Source organism: Rhinoderma darwinii, chromosome 3 (assembly GCF_050947455.1).
Source record: "Rhinoderma darwinii isolate aRhiDar2 chromosome 3, aRhiDar2.hap1, whole genome shotgun sequence".
In the NCBI taxonomy this organism is placed as follows: Eukaryota; Metazoa; Chordata; class Amphibia; order Anura; family Rhinodermatidae; genus Rhinoderma; species Rhinoderma darwinii.
The window spans coordinates 95,651,842-95,672,900 of NC_134689.1; the positions used below are offsets into that span (position 1 = coordinate 95,651,842).

At 41.1% G+C, this 21,059-nt stretch overlaps 1 protein-coding gene across 6 annotated transcripts in view; it reads right to left on the reverse strand.

Moving 5' to 3' along the window:
- DBN1 (drebrin 1) overlaps positions 1 to 21,059 on the reverse strand; it is a 75,405-nt gene that overhangs the window by 9,041 nt on the left and 45,305 nt on the right. For 2 of the 6 annotated variants that reach the window (XM_075856483.1, XM_075856490.1), the window contains exons 2-11: positions 15,559 to 15,614; positions 13,722 to 13,834; positions 11,856 to 11,930; positions 7,750 to 7,896; positions 6,584 to 6,661; positions 5,652 to 5,803; positions 5,455 to 5,518; positions 5,297 to 5,380; positions 4,903 to 5,008; positions 3,488 to 4,131 (exon numbers count right to left, since the gene is read on the reverse strand). In XM_075856483.1, the coding sequence (XP_075712598.1) occupies positions 3,488 to 4,131; positions 4,903 to 5,008; positions 5,297 to 5,380; positions 5,455 to 5,518; positions 5,652 to 5,803; positions 6,584 to 6,661; positions 7,750 to 7,896; positions 11,856 to 11,930; positions 13,722 to 13,834; positions 15,559 to 15,614 (1,519 nt within the window). The remainder of the gene's footprint in view (positions 1 to 3,487; positions 4,132 to 4,902; positions 5,009 to 5,296; positions 5,381 to 5,454; positions 5,519 to 5,651; positions 5,804 to 6,583; positions 6,662 to 7,749; positions 7,897 to 11,855; positions 11,931 to 13,721; positions 13,835 to 15,558; positions 15,615 to 21,059) is intronic. The other 4 variants (XM_075856487.1, XM_075856489.1, XM_075856488.1 and 1 more) reach the window with 4 other exon arrangements.

Sequence of the window (21,059 nt, forward strand, 5' to 3'; positions counted from 1 at the left end):
AAAATCCTTGACTGATCGCTCATAGGACAACCCCTGTCTATATTGCCCTCCTCGGGAATATAGAGGTCAGATGGAGGTCCCGAGTTCAGGACCTTCCACTATATGCCAGAACAGAGAGCCGCTCTGTTGGAGAAGATCCTGTCCTGGCGGACTTTAACAATCCATACATTACAGGAATGGTCATTTATATAAATGGCGGCTATATAAATACCACAATTCACGATGCCTGGCTTGTTACGGCTTCCCTCAGCAAAACCTGTGGTGGCTTAGTTCTGACTCTAGAATATACATCGACATACATTGAAAATCTTTACTAAACGTGGTTGACTTTAGAAGCTATGATCTGATTGCAGTAAAACTGATTCACAGGAGTATAATGACTCACGTAAAGTTGGGAACAGCGAGCTATGCTACCATAGGCAAACTGTAAATACTAAAGAAAACAGTGGAATCTGCTGAGAACAATCTTATGTCTATGGGGACTCAAACATCAAAACATAAATTGGGATAGCTTAGATTTCTTCAGCCGACTTCTATCGACGAGGTGATACCCCCCATAAGGAAGTCATATAATTATACTTATTGATAACTTATGTTTATGCGACAAAAAATGGTTCTGACCAATGTAAATCCGCTCTCTCATTCAGAACGCTTATTGTACCCGTTTTCATTGTTTGTAGCTAACCATAGTTCTATTTTACCATGTGGCCAAGATGTAAAGTACATTCAATGAAGAAAACTGTATTGTGGCAAAAATTTTAGGCATACAGCCTTCTAAACAACTATTCAAACAGCAAAATATACGCGGAATCCTTACGTTTCAGTTCAACTATAGACTAACATTCTATGGCAGGTTCTCACCAAGTAGACAAAGCGTAATAAGCACAGAAAGACTGAGGATAGATATCCTTAATTTTAATATAGACCGGGAAATAGTGATAATATGTAACAATGTGGTGATTAGTTAGTTTTCCCTTAAATACAGCCACACTAGTGTGCAGCTGATACATACCCCCCTTCCCAGCTATCAACTGTTATCATAATCACGCATCTTTCCTACAGGGGAAACGTAGTATTACATGTCCCTTACATAGCGCTTTGCTGTGGCTCTCCACTCTAGCTGACAGAGGAAGATTCCAAACACTCTGAATGTCGCCCGTATGACCTAACAGAGCATATAGAAACGGGCTGTCCTCACATTTTTAACCTAATAATCATGAATGCTCATTAGATTAATGGAGTAAAGTAATTTAGGTGAATTCTTTTAATAGCTCCTCCTAAATTCCGAAGAGAGTAACACAAGAAACTCAGTTGTCCATCTTAAACTGGCCCTAATCTGGTTCTATCCACTTAGAAGCGCATGGATGTTTAGGCCTTGTTCCAACAGTGCCGATTTGTTGCATATTTTTATAGCCAAAACTATATATATATTGTATAATGCAAAGATTTATAAGCATCTTTGGTTACACTCCCATATTACCTGAAAACAATGCATGAAAAAAAATTAACCAAAATCGAACTGTGTGAACAACGCCTTATTCTTAAAGAGGCTCTGTCACCAGATTATAAGTGCCCTATCTCCTACATAAATCGGATCGGAGCTGTAATGTAGATAATAGCAGTGGTTTTTATTTTGAAAAACGATAATTTTTGACCAAGTTATAAACAATTTTAGATTTATGCTAATTAGTTTCTTGGTCAGCCTCATACACTTCTCTTCACAACGCCCAGTTGGTAAAAAGTAAAAAACATGCCCAGTTGTCTATTAAGAAAATAATTAGCATAAATCTAAAATTGTTCATAACTTTGTCAAAAATTATCGTTTTTTTAAATAAAAACCACTGTTGTAATCTACATTACAGTGCCGATCAGATTATGTAGAAGATAGGGCACTTATAATCTGGTGACAGAGCCTCTTTAAAGCTAGCCCCTAAACCCATAACAATCTTTGCAAAATCTAATCAAAAGACAATTGTTGGAAAAACACAGCACCTTGAATTTCCAGATTGTCATTATTGTGTTAAGGCCCATTTATACGGGACAATCTGACGAACACTCATTCCCGATTAACGGCCCATGTAAACAGGGCAGCAATCAGCCGCCAAACGAGCAAACACTCATTCGTCAGCCGACCACATGGTTTGCGCAGCCTAGATCATCACCGCTGTCTGACGCACACGTCCATATGTAAAACGGGATGTGCTGCAGACCACGATTCAAACTGATGGGGAACCGAATGATCATATTGACGATCATTCGTCCCCAGACAGTAAAGCCTCGGCCCGCGTAAAAGGGCCAGTTACCGAGCGCTGATCAGCGCTTGTGAGGCTGGGTTCACACGACCTATTTTCAGGCGTAAACGAGGCGTATTATGCCTCGATTTAAGCCTGAAAATACGGTTCCAATACGTCGGCAAACATCTGCCCATTCATTTGAATGGGTTTGCCGACGTACTGTGCCGACGACCTGTAATTTACGCGTCGTCGTTTGACAGTTGTCAAACGACGACGCGTAAAATGACTGCCTTGTCAAGGAAGTGCAGGACACTTCTTTGGACGTAATTTGAGCCGTTTTTCATTGAATTCAATGAAGAACTGCTCTAAATTACGGCCGTCAATGACGCCTCGCAAAATGCGAGGACGAGCATTTACGTCTGAAATTACGGAGCGGTTTTCTCCTGAAAACAGCTCCGTAATTTCAGACGTAAATGCAGTTTACATGTGCACATTCCCTTTTGGGAAGAAATCCGCCCGTGTAAACCAGTCTTTAGTCTTGTATGATTAAATTAGACATTTAGGCACATCATGGCCAAATCAGAGAGATGTGAACTTTGGATTAGGTAGCATTTTCTATATGACCGATGTAAAAATTCCTTGGATAGGATGTCTCTCTCGCTCTTTCATGCACCATCTGGTTCATAAATATCCAGCATTTTAGAAGCCTGCATTGTCTAACCATTACAAGCACATATTAAACCAGGTACACAAAACACTACCACAAAATATGAAAATGGAAATAAGGTAGCAAGTCTGAATAATAATTTAACCACTTGGAATGATATTCTGCAGTCAACTAGGGTGAATATATCTAGGGAAGATACTGGGACATGTCTGGATCAGGCAAAATTCTGGATCACAAGCACATTTGGCATGTGTCTAACTTTAGAGTTACCTCTAACTTTCAGAAGTTAAAGATTCAGTCAACATTCATACCAATAGGACCAAACAAAAGGATTACAAATAAAAGGAACTTCTATATTTAATGTTGATGAAATAACCAATCTTAGGAGGAAAGCACCAACGTTCTACAAATATATACTCCTAACTAAAGGATATTGCATTTTGAGTAGCATGGCTTCTGGTGATAAAGTAAGTAGCAATAAAGAAGTATAAAATAAATAATGGCAGCTAAAACTGTATTCCTTTACACGGAGTACATATCTTTTAAAACAAATATTTTAGAATGGATATTAAAATTTATTGCACACCTGAGTTCCTTCTCTTTGAGATGTCTCCCCATTTGTGAGAAGAGAGTCTGTAAGCTCTGGCTGATGACAAGAAGCTTCCTGCAGTGCATGTTGATAGCTCAAAGTCATCTGATGTGGACCCTCAATGTGGATGATACTCTGGGGATCCTCCTCTGCCTCCATGTCACAAAAGGTAGGGGGTGGTTGTGGTAGCTCCTCAAAGTTCAGAAGGTTATCCTCAGGAACAGGAGGACATGCCTCTGTTTCCCCAAGGGGTTTTTGCTCTATTTGGATGTCCTCATGGGTCGTCATCAAATTGCCATCTGTCCAGGTGGGTTCCTGAGGCTCATCATTCTGCCACAGATCAAGAAGACTAGGAGCTTCTTGTGTTGGAGGGGGGTGGGCATCTGACATCAAGTCAACCTCTCCCAGCTCCATAACAGCTTCTTCCTCACTCCCTGTCAATTGAGGAGCAGCTGGGAATCCAGCATCTTCATCTCTCGTCTCCATAAAAACGTCTTCTGCGAGCCCTTGTGGCTCCCATGCACTGTCCTGGACAGTCTGCTCAGAACTAAGGGCTTTGTTCCATTCTTCACCCAAGCTACTACGACGTTCCTTCTCAGGAGTACGAGGTGGTCCTGCTTCTGAAGAACTTCTCACCGCTGCTAGTAAGGGAAGAAAACATCAATAAGGGAAGAAAACATCAATAAGGGAAGAAAACATCAATAAGCGAAACAGAACCTAGAATGCTGCAAAGTACATTACCCTCAAAATGTTAACAAAACACAAAAAGGATTAAAAATTAAATGAAAAGTTTCATGATTTTTTTGACAATACAGAAATAGACATAAACGTGTAATAGACATGTAGCACAAACCGCCAGTTAGGAGCAGACAGAAAAACATTGGTACTCACATACAAAAATCCACAAATTAGAAGTTCTATAGCGAAAAAAAAGAGGTTTAGAATTCCGACTACAGCCATGAATGAATGGAAGAACCATAAAAGCGGATAATTTTCATGTGAACATCATAGAGATTAATGTGGTTAGGATACAAGGCAAAGTGAACAGGCCATCTGTAGTCTGTTGCCAAGGAGCAACCAAGGGGGCTACAAATGGTGGGCGCCAAAAAACCTATATGCCTTGATTCGGAGGAAAGTGCATTATAATGTCTCATAAAACCATAGACCTTTTTCCGTTGTCCTATAAGTGCATGATGAGCTAATATATGTGGGATCCAGCATTTGCTCATCCTGCTATTGGCCAGACCAGCACAAGTCATTGAGTGAAAACAAGGCAATCTATTTACGGATTTCAATGGGCACCTCTTTATTCTTTTTTTGGGGGCATATAAACATACACATAGTGGTAACAGTCAGCTGCCAGAGGGGTGCCATAAAAATACATATTATTGCACTTTTTTGTATAGACATACCTGTTCGAGGGGTTAACAATGAAATATTGACATCTGTAGCCTTCTCCTGTTGCTTGAAAAATTCCCTGGGGTTTTCTGTACGCTGGGCGATGATGGCAGCAGCCTCCTGTAGAAAGAAGCACCAAAAAACAGGTTTGTGGTTGCTCATTGAAAAATATATATTCAATTGTATATAGCCTGTGACCAAAACACCGAAAATAACTTCATGTAAAACTAAACTTCATGTAAAAAAGACAGTACATTATCCGCAGGGTTCAGCATTGTGTATAGCGCATGCGCCACTGAGTGGCATGCGGAGTTCAACTGCACTGTTCCTGCCACCAAACACCAGTCACAGTGACAACATATTAAAATAGAAGTTTTATACGGAATACAGAAAAAAATAAATCCATACCTCCACTTCACTTTCTGCCCTCTTTTGTTCTGCTGCCTCATCATCATCCCTCTGGTCCATCTGGCAGGGTATAAACAGACAGTTCTATTAACAATAATAAAGCACTGCTGGCCAAGTACTGGTGCTGGAAAAGGCCTTCGTATTTGAAATTAACTCACAAATATGGAGTTGCTTTGTAATCTTTTTTTCGTTTCTTCTGCCTCTTCATCTTGCAGTTTCCTCCTGCCAGCGATAAAATAGTACATGAACATATGTTCTAGCTCACTGGCCATTTTATTCAATCGTAAGAAGACTTTTGCAAACTAGTCTGCCTCATCAAACAAGTTATAGGTCTTGCTCGGAAGGACATAGGTACCTGTGTTCCTCGATTTGCTGCTCTCTTTCCTGGTAACGTTTCTCACGTTCTTCTTGCTCTTTTCGTTCTTGTTCCATACGTTCCTGCTCAAAGCGTAATCTTTCCTCCAGTGCCTTCTGCCTTTCTTCCTGCTTTCTTTCCTCCTCTTCTCTCTGACAAGAACATTTAAGAATAAGAAATAGGAAGAAGAGTGGTTTCTCCTAGGAAGTAAACAGGTTTGTGGATATGCACAGGAAGTCAATATTGTATTAGTAAAAATACTATATAGACAATTGAGGTGTTGGAAATGCATAAAGCAACCATAATGTTTTCGATGCACATTATCTATAGAAATACTTATTTCACGTCACGTTGCAAGTTTCAAAGATTATTCTCTAGCGCGAACCTTCAAAACCGAAACACCATACCGCCAAACAACATGATGGAATTTTTTGCCTTGGAGTTCACAGTAAGGCTGGGTTCACACAACCTATTTTCAGGCATAAACGAGGCGTTTCACGCCTCGAATTACGCCTGAAAACACGGCTCAAATACGTCGGCAAACATCTGCCCATTCATTTCAATGGGTTTGCCGACGAACTGTAATTTTACGCGTCACTGTCAAAAGACGGCGGGTAAAATAACAGCGTCGTCAAAGAAGTGCAGGACACTTCTTGGGACGTAATTTCAGCCGTTTTTCATGGACTTCAATGAAGAACAGCTCCAAATTACGGCCGAAATTGACGCCTCGCAAAATGCGAGTACGAGCAATTACGTCTGAAATTCAGGAGCGGTTTTCTCCTGAAAACAGCTCCGTAATTTCAGCCGTAATTGTCGTTATCGTGTGCACATACCCTAACAGTATGGGACATAATGCTTAAGACCATGTAAAACCAGAAGGACACGGAAGAAAATGTGGACATTCTTTGAAGAACAAGGTGGGGGATGTTTACTTTTGCTTGCTCCCAGAACTGTTCCCTGTTAAGACGTTTCATCTCCACTGCCGCGTCTGTCTTCTGATAATTGGTTCCCTGTGAAGGGAAATAAATAAATAAATCTTATAGTGAGGAGAGTGTCTTCAGTCAAAAAATTGCTTGTAGTGAACTGAAGTCATACCACCGGACATTAAAACAGACAACAAAAACCGCATCATTAGTAAAGAATTATATTGCAAAACCTTTTTTGTCTAACACAGGCAACAATTTGGTCACTCAACTTTATCAAGTCGTGATTCTTCTAACACTCAAGCTGGCCATAAGATGTACAGACTTAGGCTGGGTTTACTTGGGCAGATATGTGCCCATGACAAATAGCCGATCATTACAGGTCGATCGATGCACAGGCCAATGCAGACTGTATGGGGACGAACGATCGTTAATACAGCTTGACACCGCTTAAATAATACCATTTACACAGGGAGATCTGCTACCGAAAACAATGATTTTCAGGCCAGAATAAAATATTAAAATCAGCAGACGAACGAGCTAGTTCGTCGGCTGATTGTTGCCCGATTTACAAAGTTCAACTATCCGGAACGAGCATTAGTTTACCCAATCATTGGCCAGTGTAAACGGTCCTTTAGCCATGATTCATGGAGTGTTCTGTTGTACAAAAAAAAAAAAAAAAAAGACTGCTTGTCTGGAGGGGACATACACGAAAAGATAATTCCCAAGGTACAATAGATTAATTTTTTTCCCCATGGAAAATCATTTGTATCATGAGAAAAAAAAATGTGCATTTGCATTGTCCTACCTGTGTTTCTCTCCTTTATCACTACTGACCCGAGAATAATTTATAAAAATAAGTTTCCTGACCAATAGGAACAGATTTCCAACAGTCAGAACAGATTGATTTTAGTAATGATAGTAAAAATGTTCTTGATTGTTAACGATAATCCTTACATCAATGGCCAAGCTTTATATTAAACACATTTGGGCCTCATTTATCAAAACGGTCTAACAGTCATGCTGGCTTTGTTGCCCATAACAACCAAACACAGTTTTTATTTTTCCAGAGCAGTTTAAGTGAAAATCGGAGCTCTGATTGGTTGCTATGGGCAACAAGGTCAGATTTTCTGTTAGACAGTTTTGATAAATTTAGCCCATTGGGTTTTGCTTACCACAGGATCAGCATTTCCTTCATCTTTGAGCTGCAGTCGTTGTAAGACTGGACTTGCCAGCCGCCCAGTACCGTTGGATAGGCGCTGGTTTATGGCCAAAGGATCTATGTCCTCTACGCTGCTTGCGTTCACTATAACATCCACACCCTATTTAAAAAATATAGAATTAAAACTATTAGGTAAACCACTTCATACATAATTATGTCAAATAAAAAAATGGGATAAACAAGATCCAAGTCATAAATACTGATAAGGGTAAGACAACACAATAACCCAAGTATTAGATCAGACAAACAATATGTAATGATCATAGTAGATGCTACATACAATAAAGAGGAAATACACAAGAAATGTTGATATAGAGGTAATCAGAAGGATGACAACATAAAAAAATATAAAATCCAAGAACACACCATGCCCTGCCCCACCATTTAAAAAAAATTGAATAGCAATAGTGCCTGCAAGGTAGGCCTTACACTTCAAGCCATGCTGTTCAAATTTGCCTATTGGATATGTACCATTGTTTATTTTTTTTCTTCGGTTTCCTTATATTTTAAAAAAAACAAAACTATTTGAAAAAACAAAAATCACATTTAGTTGAGGACATATAAAAAAAATAATTAAAAAACAAATCACAGAAAGAAAACGGATATCACAAGGAGGACACTAGATGGGAACCTGTCACATTGAAAATGCAGTCAGCATGTTTTATAGCAAAGCGAGGCGGAGCAAATTGACATATTTTGTGGGAAAATATTCAGTATAACTTGCATTTTATTAATTTACAGCCCTGCTCATTCTGGGCTTAGGAGTCCACTGGGAGGTCCTAATCACTGATTGACAGCTATCTCTGTATGCCCACTTTTACGTGGAAGCTGTCAATCAATGAGTGAAACTGCCCACTGGACACCTAAGTTCAGAATGAACTAAGAATTAAGTTAATAAAATACAGATTATACCAAATCTATAAAAACTATATATTAATCTACTAAGCTTCTTCTGCTCTAGAACATGATGTTAGTAGATTACTTAAAGGAAACCTGTCCACCAGAGCACTTGACAACTGTCATGTAATTTGCAACAGCATATATAAACTTGTCCTTATGGGAAAACAACTGTATACAGAATCCCGCCCCTCCCCCCTCCGGGCACAAAGATTAGAGATAGAGGACTTTAGAAATTATTATAGCTGCAAAATAAATATTTACTACTATCATAAGCAGTGCCATTGACTTTCTTCTCATACTAAAAGTATACATCCAGTGAAAAATGAAGGTCCTCATGTACAGTACCTTTGTGAAACTGTTCCTTTAAAAGCTCAACAATTTGTGTTGCAGATCTCTCCTTCCCCCTACACTAACAGTAAGTGGTTATCAGTGTCTGCCATGTTGCAGATACAGTAGGGGTGAAGCCAGGTCACGGTCACTCTGTCTACAAGCCTGTTACACCTCCCATTACCCTCCCCTCCCACGGTGCAGAGAGAGAGAGAGAGAGAGAGAGAGAGAGAGACTGCCTGCTTGACTCAGTGCAGATGGTGCTGCAGTAATAACAGGAATCCATCAACTAGCGTGCTCTCTACAGACAGCTTGTAATTCCCAATTCAAATTATTCCAGCTGTATCTCTCCACCTCTCTCATTCTGTATCCATCTCTTTCTCAGTAAAGGAGGAAGAAAAGGGCAGCATTGATTCAAGTCTGATGCTATTCTGCCCTGTACTGAAATGAATGGAGAGTGCAACCTGCCAGTGAATTAATCGAATAAACAGCATAAGAACACCTTTTTATTCTAGATTATAAAATGTAATGTACACACTTCGTTGCATATCCTAAAAGTTGCATATCCAGTCAAAAAAAGAAAAAAGGAAATTGTAAATGTACACAATCAACTTACCTGCTACCCAGTTCTTGAAAGATCCGGCCTCCGTACCTGCATTACGGTCCCTCGTCTTCCACTCTTCAAGATGGCCACCGCAGTCTCAGACTTTGCTATGTGGAGGCTCCACCGCCCTCTGATGGACGAGCGATGGTGACATCAGCCCCTGTATCGGTGCTGTGTCCAGCAGCATTATCATCATCATCTTAGGGGAAAACGGGGGACCAGATTGCAGGAACGATGGCCGGATCATTATGGAGCAGGGCAGCAGGTAAGTGGACTATACATTTCAAATATATAGTCATTTGTTTTTGGACTGGAGCGTTGCTATAAATGGAGGTACATAGCAGTAATACAGGACAAATACAATTTCCATTTCTAAGTTGCAAGTAACAATATCACCCAAGTGAGAATGATACTTTTTATGTATGCGCAAAATTGCAAACAAACAACTTTGTCATTTATCAATGCTACTTGGTCATTTTCTTTAGGCTACATTCACGACAGTGGAAAAACTGCCGTTTTCAGAACAATGAAGCTCTATGGGTGTATTCACACGGCCGTCTTTTTAACGGCCAGTGAATACCAGCCGTCAAAAATAGGACATGTCCTATTTTTGGCCGGTTTCACGGCCAGACGGCTCCCATAGAACTCAATGGATCAGTTTTTAACGGCTGTTTTTCAGGAATCAATCCTTGTAACGGCCAGTAAAAACGGATCCAGGCCGAGGACTCCCCGCACACAATGCTACTTCCTGCGCTGAGCCCGGAGTAGCCCTTGACATTACCATCCATATATGGAGTTCCCGGCCAGAGCTTCCCAAGATCTCTAGCCGGGGACAGCACTTGATGTCACTGTCCATATATGTACAGTGACTTCAGGGGCTGCCTCTGAACCCCCCTGTAGATAGCACCGCCCTGTAGATCGCACCATTGTAGCTTCCTGTAGGAGCGGAATCCCCGGTGGCCAGACCCCGCTCTGGCCGTGGATTCCGCTCCTGGAGAAGAACCGCCCGTCACTATCCATATATGGACAGTGATGTCAGGGGCTACTCCTGGGGTGGAATGCCTGGCTAGAGTGCTGCTGATGCTCTGGCAGGGGATTCCGCTCTGAGAGTAAGCCCCTGACGTCAGGGGCTCGTCTAGTAGCGAAATCCCGGTCAGAGGGATTCTGCTCCTACAGGGAGCTACAGTGGCACTATCTACAATCGGCACTATATGGGGAGTGTGGCACTATCTACAGTGGCACCATGTGGGCACTGTGGCACTATCCACTATTTGGGCACTGGCCCTATGTGGGGATTATCTACAGTGCACACTGTGGCACAATCTATTTGGGCACTGTGGTGTTTTTAGGGGGTTGGGACAAAAAAAAAAACACAAAACTTGTCCGTGTTTTTTTTTTGTCCCAATCCCGTGAAAGCACTACAGTGCCTATTTTGATAGTGCCGGAATGTCCCTGTAGATCGTGCCACAGTGCCCACTGTAGGGCCAGTGCCCGCATAGTACCAGTGCCCACTGTAGATCGTGCCACAGAGCCCACGATAGATCGTGTCCACATATAAAGTGCCAGTGCTCACATAGTGCCAGTGCCCATGTAGATAGTGCCAGTGCCCACATACTACCACAGTGCCCACATATAAAGTCCTAGTGTCCACATAGTGCCACAGTGCCCATGTAGATAGCGTCACTGTAGGAGCAGAATCCCTCTGACCAGGGATTTCGTTCCTAGACGAGCACCTGACGTCTCTGTCAATATATGCTATCTACAGGGGGGTCAGTGGGAGCACCTGACACCGCTGTCCATATATCTGGCCGTGAAAACAGACAAAAATAGGATATGTCCTATTGTTTTGACGGCTGATATTCACGGCCGCTATAAAAATGGCCGTTTATCACGGACGTATAAATGTAGTCTTAGAATTTTTCCTAGAATTGCTAAGCACAATTGTGGTCAAACCATTAGTCCACTAAATACATATACATTTAGTATGAAAACAATTATGCCCACTAAGCCTGGAAAAACACCAGCAGTTTTACGTTCCTTCTATTGTAGAGATTATGAATTCTTTATTTTACATATCTGAGAATACTAGTATTACAGTACAGTAGTAACAAGTAGGAGGACGGCCATTTACATGGTTACAATTGTACAAAATCAACTATAACTATTTTGTAGTCTACACAATTCGATCATCTATCCAAACGTAGCACTGCAAACACAACAATCCTCACCTGGAAAAAGTCTGCCACCTGTGCCACATGACTAGCACAGGCACACTTCCTGGCATCAGGAACATCTTCACCAACCTAAGAATGATACACAGGGATAATTTTTCCAAGGTACAAGAATTGAATACACAAAGTCAAATGTATGAGAATGATGCAATAATAAAGTGTCACAGATAAATAATAAAGTGTGGCATCTACATCTAGACTGTCTATGCAGAGTATTCTGACAATACTTTACAGTAGAGTACGCTTAAGGAGCTATGCAGTTTCCATAAATCCCATGGTAGTAAATGGCAGTTTTGGAAACAGCGTAGCATGTGAGCTACGCGGTTTCCGTAACTACCATACAGCTCCATGGGACTTACGGAAAAAGCGTTTTCTTCATGGTCGGGAATCACATGCTTCAGCTGAAATACAGAAGCAGTAGAACGGGGTTTAGGGGGCCAGAGGTGGGACCCGCATCGATCTGACATTTATGACATATCCTGTGGATATATCATAAATGTCCCTGGTGGGGAAAACCCCTTTAAGGAGAATTTAAAAAAAACTTTTTAAGGGGAAAATAATTCCTATATTGGGAAATATTTATCTGCACATGCTTTTTTTTCCTACAAGCGTATTAATCAGACAAAATGATAGCATGCTTCTTGAGGGGAGGATCTTTAAAGGGGTATTCCCATCAAAAACATTTATTGCATATCCACATACAGTCTATACGAGTTACAGAAAGGGACAAGCAAGCAGCGCTTGGCTCTATCCGCTTCTCCCATAGACTTCAATGGAGAGGAGCATAAATGTGAATGACTGGAATATCTCTTTAAAGGAACAGTGTCATCACAAATTTATTTTTCATATGTTAAAGATGTTAGTGCTTTATTAAAAACGTTTATATTTGTGTGTTTGTGTTTTACTTTCTTATTTTTACACTTTTTCTTCCCTATGGGGGCTGCCATTTTTTGTTCCATTTCTGTATGTGTCGATTAACAACACATACAGACATGGAATACGGCAGCCACAGTCCCATAGGGACTGCGAACGGCTCCCGTCCCATCCACTTCTGTGTACGCCGTCTGTGTGGGAACTGCGCATGCGCCGCTCCCACACAGTCCAATTTGAAATTGGCGCCGTCCGGCGCCATTTTCCTGTGGACCGGAAGTCGCGGCCGGACAGTAAGATTACTACTTCCGGTCGCGGCTTCCGGACTTGTGCACTTGGACCAGCGGCAGCAGATGGAGCGGACGGGCCGGAGGGAGCCGCGGCGGCAGGAGCAGGTAAGAGATTTCAATGTATGTTCGTGTTTGTGTACGTTTACTACTGTATGTTAACCTTCTACACTGTGTGTTAGCTCAAAAAATGGCGACACACAGTGTAGGAGGTTAGACCGTTCAAACCCCTCGTTTATCCCGGCACTAGCCAGGATAAAGGAGGGGGGGATGCTGAGAGCTCACTAGAGCGAGGGCTTTTTACCCAATTTTGCAATGCTGCAATTTTGGGAATAGCTCCATCTAGTGACCAGCAATGGGAAATATTATAAATTAGAATCTAATTTTTAAGATTTCCTGACTCGTGAAAAAAATAAAAAAAATTTGAACAATGTTTAATCACCTACACACTAAATGTTTAATTAAAAAAAACAAAACATGTTTTTCTGGCAACACATTCCCTTTAAGTATATGTGTAGATGACTATGTGGAAAGTTAGTAGAGAAAGAAAACGGATAGACAGGAGAAATACATGGTACACAGCTGCCTTCTGTGACACTATTGATACTCATCCCTGGTGCCATCTGTATTATTCAGTGATGCCGTAAAATGACCGTGTGTAACCGTTATTCCTGCTCAGTTGAACTAATAAGGGCAATCTCCTCACCCAGTTGATGAGCACATATCTTGCTATCATGGCATGGGGCTCCTTCACACTGCAGAACCCATACATTATTTTCTGGTTCTCAAAGTGGCTAGAGAGGTCAGGTAATCCACCACCTAGAAGAAGAAGATTCAGAATGCATTAGAAGTTAAAAATGATTAGCAATTATTTGTGTGATACGATCTGTAACCAGCAATCCATTTAATCTCTGGAGAGAATTGTGGGACTGTTTTTAGGAAGTAAAACAAACTAATATCCTTCATACCAGAGGATCTAATATTGTCGAGAACTATTGGCGGAGAGGCAGAGCATTATAATGATGCATATCCTTCTGTACTTTGTATACAAAACATCTACTTTCTGCTTTCAAACATTGTAACCCTCAAACATTTTTGTGTCAACATCCTAAAAAAATGGATACACATACCATCTCCTTCCTTAAACTCTTAGGCTACATTCACATAAGCGTGTCCAATTTGCGTGCGCAAAAAACGGACCGTGTTTCCTGCATTTTCATGTTCGCGTGCCATCAGTGTGCTTTGCATGTGGCATCCGTTTTCCGCGTCCGTGATTATCCTTTTCAAGCACTTCCTTTTTTTTTTTTTTATTTCTCTGCATTTTTTTACCAACTGATACATGAAACACTGGCAGCACACAGATGCTGTGTTTTTCGCACACCCATAAGCTTCCATGGGCGACAAGGTCTGCAAAAACGGTACAAATATAGGACATGCAGCGTGTTTCACGCAACAGACATTCACGCATGTCTGAATAGCCCCATTGAAATGTATGGGTCCGTGTGCGGTCAGTTATTGCAACGGACAGCACACGGATATGGAACACGCTCGCCTGAGTGAGCCCTTAATCCAGAGATGGTGCTATAGAAGAACAGCAAAATATAATTTTAATAGGAGCCTAAGTCTTTATTCACATCTGCAATTAAGCATTAAGAAAAAAAATAACGGGCACAACTAGTGAATAATGGGGTGCCAAGCATAAAAAAGGAACTAGTATTCTTAGAAAAAGCAACACATGAAGAACAAAGTGTACATACCCATAATTACATTTTAGAAAACTAATGTTATGCTTTACTGCGCAAAAACAAGCTAAACGTATTAAAAAAAATAAAGACGTGGGATCACGAAGATATTGTAATCCCAATGTAGTACATAATAAACTACATAGTGCAATGACCTTGTAGTAATTCACCATAGTAGGTATCGACATAAATGGCAAAAATTTGCTAGTGTACAAACCAATCTTGAATTGAAAAAATCTATACCATATTCATAGTGATCATGACAAAAAAAATAATTATATTAACAAAAAAAATCATAAATAGAATAAAAACCATTAGATCATCCATATAGAAAATAACGTGGCATCCAATCATCTAAAGTAAAATGGATACCAAAAAAGTATACCACAATCCAAACAGAGGAGTACATATGAAGTAAAAAATGCCTGCGGATTAATGCTGCAGATGAGCCCCACACATTTCGCTGCTGTATGTCGCAGCTTCCCCTATTCATATCTGAATTGTGGTTTCGGTTTAGAATGGAAATCACAACGCAGTGCTGAATCCAACGTACGATGGAAATCACCGTCACCCGATAGACCCAATTGACTCTTATTATGGGGTCCGTCGTTTTGACAGGAAGAACAGCACAGGATGCAGCGCTATTCTTCCCATCAAATCCTATGGAATCTGCATCGGAGGCTCAGATGCAGATAATGAACAGAGTGTAATAAATTTGCTATAAATAGTTTTTAGCAGGACCTTCTATAAAATGTATACCTACATAATTATATTTATAGTATGGAACACTTAATCACTTACCTCCTGATGATGCCAAGGTGAGGTTATCTGTGCCATCCTCGTATGTGTACAATGCCCTGAAAAAAACAATTACAACACATCTAGTCATCTTGTTGGTCATGGAAGCCTATTAAGCCAACCTATTATGTCCAGAAGTCTTCAGATCTCAAAATAAGCATGGGGCCAGGAGGAGCCCATTATCTGGATTCTCCACATTTTTACAATGAGGGAACCCCTGGAAATATTTTTCTCTCATTTCAGGTCACTCCTTTTAGGCTGGAAGCTCTCACAGCTCCTGCAGCATGACAAATTTACCACAACGTGCATTGTAGTTCTCTCCGCACAATCCATTAATGTGACTAAGGGCAAAGAAAGCATCAAATGGCCCATACCAAGCTGGCTTTTGTATGGGTGGGTGATCCTTGATCCAGTAAGTGCTCAATGGGAGTTTGGGACAACAATAAAAAGTGTGCACCATATGCCAATTAAAGCTCCTCCTGTTTCGGGTCAGGTCACACGTTGTGTAAATACGGCAGAAATCCGCAGAATAATACAGTAGCAGCAAAGTGGATGAGATAGAACAAATTTCTTCCACACGCTGCGTAAATACGGAGCGGAAAAAAACGCTCAGTAATTGAAATGCGGTGCAGAGTTTTATTCAACAGCATATCAATTGTATTTGCGTAAACGCTGCTTATTTGTTGCGGGTTTTCCCCATTTAATTCACTGGGGAGGTAAAAACCCACAACAAACAGCAGTTGTTGCATTTATTGCGGTGGAATCACAGCGATTCAGTCGCAAAAAACGCATCTCAGAAAATAAAAAAATCTTATACTTGCTCACAAGTGGTTTCTTCCTCCAGGCCGGCCTCCTGGGATGTTTATTCATTCCATGTGACCGCTGCAGCAAATCACATGCTGTAGCTGCGGTCACACGGGGGAAAAAAACATCATCCCAGGAGGCCGGCCTGGATGACGTCCACTGCAGTCATTCCAGGATGCTCAGCAGTTTTCCGCAGTGGACATTCCGGGCGAAAAACTGCACCACAATTTGGTGCGGTTTTCCTCCCGGAATTCCCTGCGGCCACCGGGGCGGATACCAGATACCGCAGCCCGGTACCAAATGATCCACAGCCCAATATTGGTCCGCGGCTTGGTGGTTAGGAATCACTGCTCTATAAGACATTGCATACAATAATCAGTCTTCCACCAAAGCTTTCCCTCCGTCATTTATCTACGAACACGTAGAAGTGAATCATCCGGAGCACATTACCTGGGGAGATTGCTAGGCAATTGGTTAATAACATGCAGTTTTTATAACATGCACACATTGAGGAAATTGGTGCAGAAATTCTGGTGCGTTTTATTTTTGTACATTTTACTGCAAAAAATAGGTGCAGTTTTATGCTGCAGATTTTGGTGTGTTTTTTCTTATAAACCTATCAAATACAATTTCGCAAGCGGAAACGCGAGATAAATTGACATGCTGTAATTTTTTTAAATACATACTGCAGGTCAATTAACGTGGGGGGAAATTCTGCAATGTGTAGATGAGGCTACTTGAAATCTCATTTTCTTTGCTGGTACTGTATTACGCTGTGGATTTGATGCAGGAAAACATGCATGGCAAATCCGCACGAAATACGAAACCTGTGCTTTTGGCCTTCGGGTCAATTCACACATTGCAGTTGAGATGCGGTTCCAACCGTATAAAAAAAAAAAAACGCATCCGAAAACCACATGTGTTTTACCACGATTTGTTGCTTTTTTTTTTTATGCAGTTGCTGTAAAAAAAAAACTAAAAGTGCATTAAACCTTCTTTCAGATGCAGCATTTCAATGCGGTTTTAACTGCAGCGTGTGAATAGACCCATAGTAATTAATACTAATATGTAGGCAGTTTGGCATCTCCCTTTTTTTTTTATTACAGGATTAAAAATGAGTCAGAGAACAGTGGTCAGACTGGGTGAGATCTGAAAACACAGCATTGTAGCAGAGCCGCAATACATCCTCCAGCATCCTATCAGTGTGACTACAAGATGAATTCGCCCACAGGCCAGTATCTCGTGGCCAACTAATAAGCTGTACTTGTATACACTACTATACGACTGCCAGAGATGAAATGCTAAGTAAAAGTATATTTAGAATAACTCCCTCACGTCAAAATCCTGCTATTGCCCCAGGCAATGTATAATTGATTATCCATTTTATACGGCTTTCTAGGGCTTGGGCATGTGAAAATCTATATGATCCAGAATACATTTTGGTGGTTCAGGACTAACCAGCGTGGGTGTATGTAGAAGAGAGGAAGAAAAAAAAAAAGCGACGCCACGAAACACATCATCAAGATTTAAGAATGTGCTTTGGCGTTTAACAGAGATAACAAATGGAGGAAATTGTGCGATTCCCGTGTAATAAAAGCACACATTTAGGCTTCGTTCACATCTGCGTCGGGCTTCTGTTCATGGGTTGCGTTTAGCCTTTCCGTCAGGGGAACCCACGTTAATGCTTCCGTTGCAAATGGTTTCCGTTTGTCATCATTCCGTAAGGTTTCAGTTTTTGTTTTTTTTCAGAAACAATAGCATAGTTGACTGCGCTATGGTTTCCCTTAAAAAAAAAAAAACGGTTTTGGACCGCAGGAGCTCATCATGAGTATTGATCTCCCCTTTGCCTTTCCCAATGGGGGGGGGGGGGAGAAAGAGTCTGGTGCTCCTTTACTCTGTAACTCTGATATTTTGCACAACAGTGAGGCTCTGCTCCAATGCTGCTTATAGATCACGTCACCTTTGTAGTGCACAGTGTTTTTTTTAAAATATATATATATATATTAAACCTTTGTTTTAGCGCAAAGTAAAGTGATTGGTCTCAGACACAAGAGACCTGGTGATCAGCCTCTGTCCTCCCTAAAGATTCCCGCAAGATTTTAAAATGAGACTTTGGCCATCTTGCATTGCCTGTGGAAACTGATTTTTTTTTGTATAATCAAAAAGTGATGTCATTTTCCAATATGCTTTCTGTATTAATTCCTCACGGTTTTCAGGATCACTGCTTGTTGTTATTCAGTAGGAACATCCATGGTCATGTGATGGACACACGGGTGCTGGGATCGTTAGAAGACACAGCCCTGATACACATACTGTAACAAGCAGTGAACCTGTGTGTACATTAAATGACCATGGACAGAATTTTATCCACTGGAAGTAAACATTGAATTATTTTTTTTTACTGAATAAAAACAAGCAGAGATTTTGCAAATCTGTAAGGAATACAGAAAGTATATTTTAAAAATTGTATAACTTTTCATTATACAAAAAAATAATTTTCTGAAAGTGGACAGCCCCTTTAAGGCTTCACAAGAAAGTACATTCTCTATGAAAGCTGGGCATGCCAGTCTGCAGATTGGTTAAGCAGGATCACATGACCACATCCACATAGTGCACCGGACAATCAATTTTCCCTTTTCTTGAGTTGGCCTGAATCGGAGTTCTGGGGTCATTAAGTGGGTGCACGAACACTTAGGACTTCTTCGATTCCTCACTTCCCTGATGGCAGACTCTCTTTAAGACGTCACCATATGACCGGGTGGCAAACTGGTCATCATAAAGGGATTTTCATTCAAAACATATGTATTACGGCTCTGTTCACACCTGCGTCAGGGTGTTCCATTGTTCTACTCCGTCATAGAAGCAAAATATCTAAAAACCGGAACCACCAGGTTTCTAAAGTGGTGTCTGACATTTTGCCGAGAGACTCCGAAGCCTTCTAGGCAGATGTGTACAGAGCCTGTATGTGTGAAGTGTTCAATTTGTCTGACAATTGATGTATATTCTGCATCAGTTAAGCAATTCGATTCCCTAAAACAGATTATGATTTTGTAACGAATGTGAACGGAGCTTCAATAAGTAGCAATTTGTTTGTCTGGCTCTTAGTAACTTGTATGGTAGAGCGCCACATACCAGTCAATAGGAAAAACAGTCAGGTATTTTTATTTTATGGATAAAAATCTATTAGACAAAATTGGTTACTATGAATCCTTCACTTTTGATGATCCCGACAGTCTTAATATACTCCGCACCATATCTACCCAACCTTACTGTGATATTAGAATATTAGATATTACTCTCCCCCTACTTCCGCCGCACTATACTGGCATATGCATGGGAGCATGATGGGATTATGAGAGAAGCTGAATGGCAGGAGGGATGCGGTACAGAGAGTGTAGGAAGCGTGGGAGGAATATGAACATAATTACATTATACATATATATGAAGAGTTCATTGTTTAGAGATAAAAATAGAATCTTATTTCTATGCAAACTAATTCACTTGTCATTAATTTCCCTGCCGTCACTGGGAAAAGCAGGCCTCTCAAAGGAACGCTTTATTCCCCCCGCGTTAAAAATGTTGTTTTTGTATCCAGCTTAAAAGGTGCTGCTCTGATTGGTTGGATGGGCAGCAGGCATTCTGTGACACATACCCACACACAGTGCTGTGAAAAGTCTTTGCCCCTCACCCGATTTCTTTTTTTTTTTTTTTTTTGCTCATTTGCCACATTTAAATGTTTCAGATAATCCAACTAAATTTAAATACGAGTAAAAACAAATTGCAGCTTTTAAATTATCACTACATTTATTGAGGATAAAAATGGATTCAAAACATATCACCCATGTGAAAAAGTAATTGCCCCCCTAAACCTTATAACTAAGCTGTGCCACCCATGGGTAACTACAGTCAAACCGTTGTGATAACTTGCAATGAGTCTTTTGCATCGTTGTGGAGGAATTTCGGCCCGCTCTTTGAGTTATTGATGTAATTTGGCTACCGGAGGGTTTTCGAGCATGAACTGCCCGTTTAGGTTCTTGCCACAGTATCTCAATGGGATTCAATTCAGGGCCGACTCGGCCACTCCAAAACCTTATTTGTTTCTTTTGATCCATTCAGAGGTGAACTTGCTTGTGTGCTTTGGATCATTGTCCTGCTGCATAATCCAACTGCGCTTAAGCTTTAGGTCACTAACTGATGGGTGGACATTCTCCTCCAAGATTTTCTGATCGAGAGCAGAATTCATAGTTCCAACAATTATGACAAGTCGTCCAGATCCTGCAGAAGAAAAGCAGCGTCAGACCATCACCCTGCCACCACGTTTGACTGGTGGTATGATGTTCTTAGGCTTTATTCAGACGAACGTGAAAAAGGTCCGTGCAACGCGCGTGATTTGCACGCGCGTTGCACGGACCTATATGAAGTCAATGGGTGCGTGAAAACCACGCATGCCGCACGGAAGCACTTCCGTGCGAACTGCGTGATTCGCGCAAGAGCTGTCAAAAGGATGAATGTACCATGTGCACCACGTGCTTTTCTGTTTACAAAAATCCAAACGGAGTGTCTTTGAGAAGAGCGAACCCGGACAACCGAACCGAACTTCACCGGGTTCGTCCGAACTCGTTTTGGCCGAACCCGGCAAAAAAATATCCGGTACGCGACGTCAGGAGATAGTCACTGTCCAGGGTGCTGAAAGAGTTAAA